We start from the raw sequence: 14,138 nt of genomic DNA, 5'->3' as shown, positions 1-14,138 counted from the left end.
ACCGAAAAGCGACTGCATGCATTTCAGTCATGGCTATTCGTCATCGTCATCATTGTCACCTTGGACATCCATGACACGCTCGCCAGCTTTCTCAAGCGTTCGGCGACTCCATACACGGACTCCTTTGTATACTGCCTGGTCATTGTCAGCATTTGCACAATAATGTTCATCGCTTTCCACGTACCGCTAGAAATGTGCCAACACCGATGAGGATGATGATCCAGCTGACCTGCTCATATCTGTCTCGACCGGTCGTTCGACCTCGACCGCCTCCAATCCTGAAGTAAGATAGTGGGCTGGCGATGAGGACTTTCAAGAAACCAAGCACACCCATGCTAGCGAAGCCTTTCGCAAAGTGCTCGTACCAAGTGGCCGACTCATCCTCGTAGTAATAAGCGTAGTCAGATTCCGACGAGGAAAAGGGGGAGAAAAGGCTCCATGGGTCCAGATACAGGTTGATAATAGGATCTGCAACGAAGCCGAGGATGAACACGATGGATATCAATATAATGGCAGTCAAACCAACCTGAGCAGCTATAGTCCATATTAGCACTGCTCTGTTAAAGTGAAATGGAATACATACCAGCGCTGCCTATGAAACGCCCAACTCCTAAACGCGCAAGTCGGTACTTGAAGCCACAAGTCGGACACTGCCAGTAGTTCCTACGCCCATAGCTAGGGTCTGCATGCCTCCAAGCTTGCAAACAAGCTTCATGAACATACTTGGATGATCCCTTACACATACATGGACGGATCAGACGGCCACTTTCATCTTCGTACACAACGTTGGACGACTGTAAGAAGCCAGGAAGGCTTTGTGAGGGAACATTGAATGTCGGCTGAACTGTCTCGAGGCAGATTCTGCATTGTCTGGGCGGCCAGTGGGTGCGTCTTGAGCTGTGCGACTGCGATGAGGAGTTGTCGCTAGTATTGGAGGTGGCTGAAGGTGGCGGTTGCGATGTGGAACCTGTGGAGGGGGATGTCGCGTGGGCGGGTTCTGTCTTGGGCGCGTCATCAGGCCAGTACCAGCCTGGCATGGCCTGATATCCGGACGAAGAAGACATGGCGGGGTGTGAAACTGTAAAGGTACAAGGCGGAGGTTAATGCAGCTCTTACCAGTGATATAGCATGTGGGTAGGCATGAGATGACGAAGTGATCAATCAGGAAGCCGCGGGGAAGACATTCGCCAACTTAAGTGTCTCGGTAGTGCGGATCATGTTCCGACACCGCCTCCTTGGGCGGTATGACACTAGGGCCACGGTGGCAGGATGTTGTAAACGGGGTGGTGATGCAGAGGAGCAGTTCTGGAAGCTCAAAGAATTCGGGGTTGCAGCTTCCTCAGACAAACCGGAACTGTGGTTACGCCGAGCGCCGGTCTTGGCGCTTCCGGCGACGAAGCTCTGGGTAGCCTGGAGCTCTAGCAGATCGCCTCCAGTACCCGCGTCGTCTACCAACCCCACTGAACGTCCTCCCGCCGCCGACTACGCCCCTTCCTATATACCGCCTCTAGATTTTGTCAAGCAACCGTCATGGCGGACCGATACTCCTTCTCCCTGACCACTTTCTCCCCCAGGTAAACACTGCGCTATCGATTACGCACGACATGTTTGCTAACATTCATGTAGCGGAAAGCTGGTACAAATCGGTACGCGGCCCAGGGATATGACGATTCCCGCCTTCTTGTAGCAGACAGCATCTAATACCTGAACAGAGTATGCCTTGAACGCCGTCAACCAGGGTGTTACCTCACTAGGAATCAAGGGTGCGTTATATCGTTCATTAGCCCCCCAACAGCGCTGACTAGAGCTCGCAGCCACCAACGGCATTGTCCTCGCTACCGAGAAGAAATCGTCATCGCCGCTCATCGACTCGCAATCGTCATCGAAGATCAGTCTCATAACACCCAACATCGGTATGGTCTACTCGGGCATGGGTCCTGACTACCGCGTTCTCGTCGACAAGGCTCGCAAGGTCTCACATACCGGCTACAAGCGCGTCTACAACGAATACCCACCCACAAGGATATTAGTACAGGATGTGGCGCGAGTGATGCAGGAGGCTACACAGTCTGGAGGTGTCAGGCCGTACGGTGTCAGTCTGCTGATTGCTGGATGGGACGATGGTATCGAACCTGAGGCCGAAGGCAAGAGCGAAGAGCAGACGAGCGAAGAGAAGAAGAAGGTCAGCGGAAAGACTGGTGGAATCCTCAAGGGCGGACCAAGTCTCTACCAGGTCGACCCCAGCGGCAGTTATTTCCCTTGGAAGGCTACGGCCATAGGAAAGAGCGCGACAAGCGCCAAGACCTTCTTGGAGAAGCGCTACACCGACGGTCTCGAGCTCGAAGACGCCATCCATATCGCCCTGCTCACCCTCAAGGAGACCATAGAAGGAGAGATGAACGGCGAGACCGTTGAGATTGGCATTGTCGGACCGCCAGAGGAGAGGCTGCTTGGTACTGAGGGTGTCGAGGGAGCCGTCGGACCGCGATTCAGGAAGTTGAGCCCGTCCGAAGTTGAGGACTACCTCACCAACTTGTAGAGGTAGAAGGTTATGACACAGCACCATCCTGCTCCGAGTCGGTACAGATGGACTTGGTGCTAAGGGCATGAAGCGACTTATGTAGCATTTACGAAAATGATGTCTTGAAATGCCTAATACTTGATCCCATTGGTTCGTAGACAGTGACGCGACAAACCCAATTGGGTTGTTTGTGCAACAACGAGAGCAGATAGAAGTACGTGAGGGGTTCTGCATTTCGATTGTCCGCGGTCAGAACACGGCCAAGCTAGCACCCTGTCGCCTTTGAGCACTGAGACCCAACACCAAGTTGGTGACTTTCAACGCTTTTTAACTTGTGTCGCATCATCTCGATTTACAAATGGATTCGCCAATGCAAGATGATAACGATGCTGAAGCCCCTCCTGCTGTGCCCAGTGAGGCGTTCCAACTGCGAGGTTATCAGGCTGAGATGGTGGAAGAGAGCATGAACGGCAACGTCATTGTGGTCATGGACACAGGCTCAGGAAAGACGCACATGTAGGGAGAAGAATTTCGCTATGAGAGAATTTTACTGACAAGTCTGCAGAGCCATCGAACGGACACGAGCGGAGTTGGAGACGTGCGAGCCCGACAAGGTACGGATACCTGCCGCTAAGTCCCCACACTAAACTTCATCTCACCGAATTCGGGACGCATTTTAGATCGTCTGGTTTCTAGCACCCACAGTTACACTATGCGAGCAGCAACATGAGGTCTTCCAGTCTCATTTACCTGGACTCGGATACCAATTGCTTTGCGGAAGAGATGACGTTGATCTCTGGACCACTCAGGCGCAGTGGGACAGCGTTTTGGATCACATCCGCATCGTAATTTCAACACACCAGTAAGTCCACAGCATGGGCGCAAGAGAAGCCACACGCGCCTGCTGATACGTTTGCAGGGTATTGCTTGACGCACTCACACACGGATTTGTTAAGCTGAGCAAGCTGGCTTTGTTGATTTTTGACGAAGGCCAGTCTGTTGCGTTGACAAGAGAAGGCCCCGCTAACATTCTGCAGCGCATCACTGTACTTTGAAGCACCCAGCAAATCTGATCATGTCCAATTTCTATATGCCTCAATTGGATAATGGTGGCAAGTCGCTGCCCAAAGTTCTTGGGCTGAGTGCAAGCCCTGTTATGAAAGCAGCAGCCACCGAGCAGGGTCTCCAGTAAGTTTGGCTTGTTTGGACGCGGGTACTATTCTGATCTTTGTAGGGAGATAGAGCGGAACCTGCACGCCACCGTAAGGACACCAAAGCTTCATAGGTCCGAACTCATACGGCATGTTCACAGACCGGAGTTACTTCAGGTCAACTACTCGTTAAACGTTCCAGGGCAACAGCATTCTCAACTACTTATCGCGTTGCAGCATGCATTACGCACATATGATCTTGCAAAGGATCCGTACGTCGTCGCATTATTGGACCAACAAAAGCATGGCTTCGATGTCTCTCGCCAGCTGAACAAACTGTGGAATAGCAATAAGACTTATTGCCTCGACCAGTTGAAACAGCTGGTGTCTAAAGCTGAAGCCATGGCAGACGAGCTCGGAATCTCGGCAATGGAGTACTACGTACACCAATGCATTGGCAAATTCGAAAAGACAACTTGCGGCTCGGATCAACAACTACTGGATTTGACCACCAATGAGCGACAACATCTCCTGAGCATATTCCAAGGCCTTCCCCTTCAGAATCCTGCACCTTCACCTGCTATCATCATCGAGAAGATGTCCCACAAAGTTGAAAAGCTTATCGACACTCTGGTCGCTGAAGCCAATGGCACCCCAGGCTTTACCGGTCTTGTATTCATTGAACAGCGAGTCTGGGTAGCATCAATTGCTGAAATTTTAGCATGCCACCCACGAACCAAGGATCTGTTGCGGGTAGGGACATTTGTCGGTACGTCGCAGACAAGCAAGCGCAAAACAAACGTATGCGCCCTGGCAGAACCAGCCAACCAACAAACCACGCTTGACGACTTCCGTGCTGGGGTCATTAATCTCGTCCTGGCTACAACCGTTCTTGAAGAAGGCGTCGACGTATCTAGTTGCCATCTCGTGGTATGCTTCGAAAGACCCAAGAATCTGAAAAGCTTTGTTCAGCGACGCGGAAGAGCGAGGCGACAAGAGTCGCGTTACTTCATTCTCGTCCCAGATACTGGCGAAACACGATCTTTAACATCGTGGCAAGGGCTTGAAGCTGAGATGAGGAGAGCGTATGAAGACGATAAGCGCAAAGTTCAGGTGGCTCAGGAGGCAGAACAGAAGGACGAGGTGGGTGAGCGCTACTTCAGTGTCCCAAGTACCGGGTGAGTGAGAAGCCTTTACTAGCAGCGTTTGCTTTCGTACCTTGCCCAATCGGCCTTCACTTACTGGAGACACTAGTGCATTGCTGACTCTGGATAACGCGGCTCAACATCTCTACCACTTCTGCGCGCGTTTAGGGGGCAACGCCTACGTCGACACGCGACCTGAAATCGACTTTACCAACACCCTGGGGCGGATCACTGCTACCATTACGCTACCAATTTCTGTCGACCCTACTGTAAGGAAAGCTAAGAGTCTGCAGTCGTGGAGCACCGAGCGAATGGCTCAGAAAGACGCCGCCTTTGAGGCATACAAGGCTCTTTATCTGCACGGATTGGTAAACGAGAATCTTCTTCCCGTCCAAGAAGAGGGAGACGACAATGCGGCCCAATACCAAATCCCCGACGATCGCCCATCCCTTGTACCTGTTTCCCAAACTCTCGATCCGTGGGCGGTGGTTGCGCAATCTCATGAATGCGAACCTGACTTATGGTACCGCACCTTGCTTGAGGTGAAGGCGTCAGGGGAGGAACCGATGCGCATGATACTACTAACGCCAGCTCCCATGCATGAGATTCCTACTATCTTACTACATTGGAACGAATCAAAACAGTACACTGCTACGACTTCCGCTCTTTACGGTACATCTTTGGTCGACATCGACATTGATCTGTTACGCTCCATCACGTGGAAGATTTTGCGCTCGGTTTTCGGAGCACACATCATCAAAGGCATCGACGACTTTCTCTGTCTACTTGCTCCATGCGACTCATCGGGATATATGATGACAGAGAACGAGCTATACGAATGGAATGCGACAACGGAAGGCCAGCGCCCAGCATCCAAAATGCTGGCTCAAGGAAACCTGGACATATCGAGCTGGGGTCTGACTTCCTTTCAAGGAGACCTCCGGAAGTTTATGCCCATGTCTATCGAGCTTCCAGAGTCTTCAGACCTGACAGGCGTTGACGAAACCCTGATACAAGTTGTGCGTTTGCCTAAACGTCGAGACTTTCTACATGCGGTATTTGAGAACGCAAACAAGAGTGAAGCGTATACCAAAGTAGAGAGTCTACTAGCTTCATCATGTCTTGTTGAAACTCTTCCGACTAGATACGCCATTCTGGCCTTGTTGTTACCATCGATCCTGCACAAGCTTGAGGTATACATGATCGCGGATACACTTCGGACGACGATTCTCCAGCCAGCTAGATTCGAGGCATCGGACCTTCCAGTCATCATCACAGCACTTACTTCATCTGCGGTTGACAAGCGCGACAACTACCAGAGAATGGAATTCCTTGGCGACTGTATCTTGAAGTTCGTCGCTTCGCTTCATCTGATGGCTGCAAATCTTATCATGCCCGAAGGTATTCTCACTGGGAAGAAAGGCAAGCTTGTCAGTAACGGCTACCTGGCGCGAGCTACACTTGCTGCGGGTTTAGACAAGTTCATCTTCTACAAGAACTTCACCGGCGCGAAGTGGAAGCCGCGATATATTAGTGATACACTCGCTGACAGCGCGCCGCCGGCTAAGCAAGAGAAGTCGTCGAAACTCATCGCCGATGTCATTGAGTCGCTCATCGGCGCCTCGTATCTGGTCGGTGGCTTCCCCAAAGCTTTCGCATGTGTGCAAGCTCTCCTGCCACTCGAGAAATGGACGCCTATTCCGGAAGCGAACGAGATACTCTACAACGCAGCTCCGTCTCAAGACACAGTAACGAACTTGGCTTTGGTCGAGAAGTTACTTGGCCACACGTTCAACAAGAAGGACCTTTTACTAGAATCGCTTACCCACTCTACATTCCGTGGCCCGAACGTACACTGCTCATACGAACGCTTTGAGTTTCTCGGAGATGCAGTGCTCGACTACATCATCTCGAAGAGGCTCTACGCCCATGAGTCGAGGCTGCCGCATTGGAAGATGCATGGCGTCCGAACAGCAATGGTAAACGCCGCGTTCTTGACTTACTGTATGTTCGAGACTACGGTAGCGGAAGAGTTGACCAACAAATCAACCTTCCAGCCAGAAGTGCATCATAGAGCTCTATGGCAATTCCTCCGATCGTCGAGCCCGGAGCTCATCGCCGGGCGGACTGCAGCCCTGCAGCAACATAACGAGGCACGTCATGCGATCGCTACAGCTCTAGCGCACGACAACCGCTTCCCATGGCATGCACTCTCGCTCACTGACCCACCTAAGTTCCTCTCTGATATAGTCGAGAGCGTTATCGGCACCCTCTACATCGATTCCCATGGCTCCATCTCCGTGTGCGAGGAGTTTGTTCGTCGTCTGGGTATCCTGCCATGTCTCGAGCGGATTCTTCGGGATGGTGTGGACTGCTGGCATCCGAAAGAGCGAATCAATACGCTTGCGGCGGATAAGGGTATCAAGTACGTCCGGGTTACGAGCGACCAACGCAATTCTGGTAAAGGAGCGAGTAGCCCGGAGAAGGGGTATAGGGTTCAGGTGAAAATTGGCGGGAAGGATGTGGGAGGTGTGGTCGAGGGAGTCAAGAGGTTGCAGACTGAGACTATCGCTGCCTGGAAGGTTATCGCGCTGCTTGAAGGCGCAGCTGCTGATTCTGTACCAACGAAGGCAGCAGAGGATGACGAAGAGGAAGATGAAGAAGACGAGGAAGATGGGGGTGTTGCTGTTGTACCAATGACGGCAGCCGAGGACGAATCAGACGAAGAAGATGAGTTCTTCGATGCTGAAGAAGGCGGTGGAGTCATGTTGGAGATTTGATGCGTAGCGGGGGGAGTCATGCTGGAGGGTGCTGAACAGACGGTGGCCTATCACGTATGATAACGCACCGGTCTTTGACAACCGGTTGATCACACTCTCATCTCTACCGCCCCTTGTATAGATTGTGGCTTACTGAATATTTCCACGCCTATCATAGTTCATAGAAGTCCATTGTTGCCTACGACTGTCAACATGTCAGTATCGGTTTTGGCCCCCATGCAGTGAGGCAGTGCCTCTGGAGTATACTTTGGTTCCCCGCTTCCTTTCACCCTTTCTCGAACCTAATTGAGGTTTCGTGACAACCATTTGCGGTACTTCAAGCGCTTATAGAGTATCCTAGTAGCTCCTCTATCATACGGAGGCGTTGCCGAGACGTAGTCTGCCCAATGGTAGTTATTGCTTATAGACGATAACGCATTGTTTGCTTTTGCACAATGATGAAGACCTTTGGACGATGATTGTGATTGGTACTGCGCCGTACTCCAAAGGAAGCGTTCGCACGTTAAATCTCCGAGGAAGCCTTTGCCAAGACGTGTAGGGTGTGGTCTGGAGTCGGCAAGGCCGAGCATGCTGATCAGAGGAAAGGTGCAGCCTCGAGAAGACGGCTTGTGCCTATCGCCAGCGGCAAACTAGCGTTCGCCACTGTTCACTCCCATGTCTCCCTCTAATAGCTTCCTAGCTTTGTTGCCAATCGCTGGGGTATTCTGCCCATTTCGTCCCCCAATTGTCACTGTCAACCACTCATCCCTACCATCCAAGGTCTGCTTCCTCTTCTACAATGACAAATACGTTGCTTATAGATAGCATTTATCCCGATCAGCCAAGTTCGTGGCTGAAAGTCGCGGTTGTCGCATCGAGCGAGCCGTGCGGCACGGTTGTGGAGGAGGAAGTTTGAAGCGCGTTTATGCGTTGGATGCAGCTTGAGGAAACAGAACGAAACGAAGCCAGAAGCTTAGAATCCTCTGCCTGAAATCCCTCCGACGATATCAGCTGGATGATATATTCCTTCGTCAGTCCGGCCGTGGCGTCAGTCATCGGATCGGTATGGCGGCTTGGAGCGCTGAAGTCACCCGGTGCGAGTAACGTCCTCACTGGCTCGAAAATGCGCCATTAGAGTGCTCGAGGGTATGATTCTGCCTTGCGAAGACCAAACAGGTAGTTTGATCCCTTCTTCGATTTGTATGTTCGGAGTCTGGCGTCGACAGCTTAGGAACTTGCTCCGAGAAGCCTGTGCTCTAGCATCGTCCCCAAACCCAGACGTAAGTCTTGCATCCTACAATACAAGCTCTGAGCTATACAGACTCTAGCATCAACTACCATGGAAACCACGATGTTACGTTACTCTAGGCTTTGAACAAGATACGTGGTTGTAGTATCTGTTGCTTCCGACACGGGAGCCAGCGCTCACACGACCCTAAAGTCTCGGCAACTCAGTCTTCTCGGAAGCTGCCTGAGGCAGTACCAGTGAGCCCTTGATATCTTTGTGCCCTTGAAATGCCCTCGGGTGCCTGGCTGGTCTCTCGGTGTAGGTACTTGTTGAGGGTGGTCGTATGATACCATAAAACCGACCGGCCTCATGTCCGACAGCGCGGCAGGTCCCCTCAGCTCTACCCGGGAAGCTGGTATGTATGTCTCATTCAACAGCCATCGGGCCGTATGGCATGTTGTGTATGGGTAATAGACCCTATGCAGAGTCATTGGATGGATGCGGATAAAATGACGTGCCGGTCAAGGAGAGTTCGGGCTGATGCCTGGTATCGGTTGAGCATCTTGTGATGTAGCGGTATTGATCAGCGGTCTATACAAGAATCCATAGCTCGGAGGAAGCCAATTCACTCACCCTTAGCGCCATGTTGGATTGCAAGCACTTGACAGGTAGCACTGTTGCTTCCAGGGGAGGCTATATGTGTGGGTCCGATGTAAGACACTCGATGATACTCGGAGCGGAATACGTAAGCTTTTTTGGCTGGTAGGGCTGTTGGAGTGGACCCAAAATCCGATGCCTCAGGTTGTCCGGTGTTGTTGCAATATGTAATCGGTGTGTGCGGCGCTTGCCAAAAGGGCCGGCTCGGCACAGCCGAATTGAAGGGCAGAGCGGAATAGGCATCGCACGATAGGTGTTGCGGGAGAAATTATGTTGTCAGAGCGGCTCCGGGAGTTGCAGACTAGTGTGGCGGAGGCACAGTTGAGGTGGTTTCCTTCCGACGCTCCGTTGTGGTGAGGCGCTCGTGGTGCCGTGTGGCGTATTCGCTGTTCTGACAAGACTGCCTGACGGCCACTTCCCGGGCCCGAACATCAATGCAATGTGACTGCTCTCGGTAGGGGCGAAAATTACCTAGCTACCGTTGCTCTGTCTAGTGATCTTTGATTGAGGCGCGGAAACCGCATAGCAAGACTCGATGGAGAAAAATATCTTGTGTAACTATAAAGCGCGCAGTATCTTCGATACGAAATATATAACTACAGAACAGCCATCATTTTTCCAGACCTTCATCTTGCAAGATATCGAGATTCGACACCTACTTCCAATCGTCTCTTCATCCTCTCTCCAGCTTCATCATGTCGTCTTGTTCAAACCAAATGCCACAGTCGTCTACTGGTGGCAGACCTACCGGCGCGACAGGTGGTGGCTACAACAAATATCCATGCCCAAACTGGCAGCAGGCAGGTCACCCATCAAATTACAACTTCGTCGACCAAAAGGATCAGCTGTGCGCTCATTGCATGGTCAGTCTATCAGTTCCACGGTTTCGCACTGCGCTAACCATTCTATCAGTGCGCACCCCGCCGGCGCTGAAAGGAAGCATCTTGCAACATCAGTGCAAATGGGCTTGGAGAGTCGCAGTCGTGCTTTTTTTCAACACGTGGCGAGGGCGTTTTCAGTTCTTGTGCGGTACTATTTGGGTTCTATTTGGGTGTTTGTTGAGTCAAGTGACGATGTTTAGATCAAGCTGCACTGCTTGAGTTGACGCGAGTTTAATGGAATGGAAGCTGATTGCGCATGTTTCTCCTCCCCACCTTGCAAGTCAGTGTCATTGTCCAGCACCGATCGCATTTCTTGCACTCATCATGCTGCAGCTGATCCACTCCGAGCGTTGACTTGTCTACATGGCACCCCATGATCAGGATTCGCATACCTGCGGAAGGAGCTGCTTGTGGTAAGAGCATCTGACGTCAAAGCGGCATCCGCACCCCAACTAGGGATACTGCGAGTGCCTTCGTCCTTCGTTTCAACTATCTACGCCTCGCACTGCAACGGACCGAGCCTGAGCTTCCATGGCTGGAAGGCTATGCGGGCGTCTACTCTTGGAATCGGCAGATGGCGCGAGAATTCTCAGCAGCGGCGGCGACAGGTGGACCCCCAACCAACACCCACGTTAATCAGCGCCTTAGCCGGTTCCTCATCAGCCGTGATTGATCGACGATGAATGCACAATGATCAGGCGGGGCAATAACCGAGGGAATCCGCTTTCTCTGTTGAGAGTGCACGATTGCAACGGAAGGGGCGTCCAATCGGTCTAGCTAAACCCTCGAATCGAGAGAACTGATGAGCCGAAGAAGCCGGACAATCACCAGTACCACCAAGATTGCTCATGTTTGGCATCCCGTATTATGATGCTATACCAGCTGATATGCATAAGAGAGTACTCAGCGTCGCGATCACTGTCACGGATCGGGTTTCCATCTTCAGCGGACTCTCGATCCATCACTTCGATCTGTTCACCCTTTTGAGTCCGTAGACCCCAAGCTGCCACCGATTGACAACGGCTTCGTACCATGAGAAGTGCCAATTCCACGCCAGCACGTTCACTCTACTGCAGGGAAAGCGGGACTTTACGCGCTAAGCGCGCATGATTCGTTGTCTTTCATGTTGGACAGCCTCTGCTTCGACGAATCATGCGCACACTCAAAAGAATCCGGAAGGGCTTGCCACATTCCGTAGCGCAAGGCCATGACAAAGACGCCAAAGATGTGAGCTAGCCCTGTTTCACCCAGACATGTTAGGTCCCTTTAGGCAAATGATGCTTGATATGATCTGGTTGGATACCATCCAGAATGACATGCAGAAGCCCGTTATCGAGCAATAGACCGAGGGCCGGTAGCTGGGAGACGGCAAAAGGAAAACTCTAGATCGACGCTGATCTCGACCAGGCGATTAAGCGCGCAAAAACGTGGCATGCCGATTCATTGGAATTGGAAATGCACAGTGGGTCTCTAAGCCTGCGAAGTACTCCAGGGAACCCAGCTCCCCGCATCCTTACATGTCTGTCCCGCCGAGTCATGAGCGCGGTGAATTCCCCAACGGCTACCGGGTTTCGCCAGGACTCAGGGCCGATTCAGTATAGTGTGGTCTCTGTCAGAAGATTGAGCAGTGACGTCGTTTTGGCAGTTCCCACGGTACTAACTCCCACGCTATCTCCATGATGATAGTTTAGGGTTTGCACCAAATCTCCGCACTACGCAGATAGTAGTTGGAGCAGTAGCACGGGGCAAAGCGCCCGCCGATCATCACAGTTCATCCATCGTGACATGGCAGTGCTTACAGTGTATGCTTGCTGGAAGCGACACATCTCGTATCGTATACAACGGCCAGCCACGGAGATACGCACACGGAAAATAACACTTGAGTTGGACCCGAGGTTTGACTATCCGGACTTTTGCAGGATCCTTGATCCCAGGCATCGACCTCTTCTGCGACCACGCTGAGCCTTACGCACACACCAGCAGCGATCCGTCCTCGAGCCACATCATCGGAAAGCAACGAATGGGAAAATATATTCACGTCACACACGGCTGAACTTGTCATGCGACTGCGCCGTCGGCAATTCTAACCCAGAAAAACAAAGCAGCAGTATATGGTATCCTCAGGTAAATTATCGGGGCCATGTTTTGGAGATAGACAGGTCATCCCGTACGAAGCTACGGGCCTGGTGTAAACTGCGGCCGGCGCTACAAGACACAGATTCACTGGACGCAACAATCCAACATCGCAAGCTCTTGAATACTCCACCTAAGCTAATGAAGCAACCTCTTCCGACGTATGATGTATGTGCTGAAAACATGTGACCGCAGGTCTATGCATGCAGGTGCAGGAAAAAACAACTACTCCATCCCAAATAACTGGGTATGCATATGCAGGTTAGGTTAGCCGAGTAAACGCATATTTGTCGCAACCAACACGATCTTCAATTTCGTTTCATCGCTCATACTCCTCAACAACGAAGACGCAACACCGCTTCCATGATGATATCAGGTGTAGCATGACTAACAACGACCCAACCTTCGGCCTGAGGATTTTGAGCCTGAATGACCTAGGCATGTCATGGACCGCACGGTGGTAACGACAGAAATACCAAGCGTTTAAGCCGCGGTCTTGACCATGCAGCCTTACGATGACCGATGACCTGCACTCCATGGCAGCCATGCGCGTAGGCCGTCCCAACAAAGGAAGCCGCGAAACCACCGGCACTACCCACAGCTCACGATATCGATATGAAGTCCACTCGTATGTCTTACTTCCAAACACCCAAGGCACGTAAATCGGGCAGGTGTGCAAGGCGTAAAAAAAAACGTCCCGTCCGTCATCCTTCCTCTAAGCGCCGGCGAGTGCGGCGCGGTCGTAACAAAAGCGAGCCAAAACCTGGTCCTGGACCCAGCTGATCAACGCTAGGCCTTCCCAAAACCCACGTCTTGGTCTAGTCCAGTAAGCATCGCCTGGATATGATGGTGGCTTGCACGCTCTGGAGGAGTGCTGCGGCGCAGCAAGCGCCGGCGCGTAAATGGGGTTGAAGCGAAATGGGCCGATCCTGCCTTGAACAAACGGACGACGACCGCGTCCCTGGAATGAGGGCCAAAATCAATGGGTCGATTGCTAACCAACGAGTCGGTATACGAGAATAGTATAGTGCTGTGGTTCTTTTCAGGCCAGCAATGTGCTGGCTGGGCAAGGCAGACGTGTAGCTACGCAGCATCGCAATTCGCGCAGGTACGTCGGATACAGCTTCATCACTGTTTCATGACTACATCATCATCTGTGCTTTTGGACTCCCGCCCGCTTATGTTGGGGTCGTGCTTACGATGCTGATATGATCTTCAGATATTGGTGCACTAGCCGTGACATCCAACGTGCCGCAGCCGAGCTCTCGCATCGTGAGTAAGAGCGTTACCATGTTCTCATACTCACCCTGTTGATCAAAGTACGTTGCGCGATGAAATCGCCCCAAGAGGTAGAGTGTGTTCGTAGCTATCCCCCTGTTACCAATGGGCGTTTCGTCCCATGCGCACCTCTGGATCTTGTGAGAGTGAAGCCATGGCCGATGAGTAAAGTTGGTATTGAGATTTGATTAGTTATTATGATTCCTAACTTTGCTTTGACTACCTCATAACATCATGCACCTCTGAATGGAGAGCCGTGAGAATTCTCGGCCCTATCAAGATTGACCACCTTGACGTTTTGCAGCCTCACCAACGCCATGTCGCGAAGTCGAATATGAGAAGAGCTCGTGTAATCGTTAATATGATATCGTGCTCTTTAGTGTGA

The 14,138-nt window shown here is 51.8% G+C and overlaps 3 protein-coding genes across 3 annotated transcripts; 2 read left to right on the top strand and 1 right to left on the bottom strand.

The window, feature by feature from the left end:
- Window positions 1-33: 33 nt before the first annotated feature.
- Window positions 34-673, bottom strand: J4E87_001793 (uncharacterized protein; the record flags this gene model as incomplete). The annotated part of the gene is made up of 3 exons (XM_049373434.1): window positions 34-135; window positions 185-526; window positions 668-673. The coding sequence occupies 3 exons, from the start codon at window positions 671-673 to the stop codon at window positions 34-36; spliced, it is 450 nt and encodes a 149-aa protein (XP_049236804.1).
- An 857-nt stretch (window positions 674-1,530) lies between these two features.
- Window positions 1,531-2,539, top strand: PCA2 (putative proteasome subunit alpha type-2; the record flags this gene model as incomplete). The annotated part of the gene is made up of 4 exons (XM_049373433.1): window positions 1,531-1,574; window positions 1,627-1,646; window positions 1,713-1,763; window positions 1,815-2,539. 4 exons carry the CDS (start codon window positions 1,531-1,533, stop codon window positions 2,537-2,539), a joined length of 840 nt encoding a protein of 279 aa, XP_049236803.1.
- Window positions 2,540-3,247: 708 nt separating this feature from the next.
- Window positions 3,248-7,597, top strand: J4E87_001791 (uncharacterized protein; the record flags this gene model as incomplete). The annotated part of the gene is given in 7 exon segments (XM_049373432.1): window positions 3,248-3,252; window positions 3,441-3,567; window positions 3,579-3,709; window positions 3,756-3,783; window positions 3,850-4,441; window positions 4,490-4,850; window positions 4,927-7,597. The coding sequence occupies 7 exon segments, from the start codon at window positions 3,248-3,250 to the stop codon at window positions 7,595-7,597; spliced, it is 3,915 nt and encodes a 1,304-aa protein (XP_049236802.1).
- Between the last annotated feature and the right edge of the window lie 6,541 nt (window positions 7,598-14,138).

Source organism: Alternaria ethzedia (assembly GCF_023757985.1).
Source record: "Alternaria ethzedia strain BMP 0044 chromosome Unknown scaffold_3, whole genome shotgun sequence".
Lineage (NCBI taxonomy): Eukaryota > Fungi > Ascomycota > Dothideomycetes > Pleosporales > Pleosporaceae > Alternaria > Alternaria ethzedia.
The sequence above is the reverse complement of the archived record's forward strand: the minus strand, read 5'-3'. Positions and strand labels throughout refer to the sequence as shown.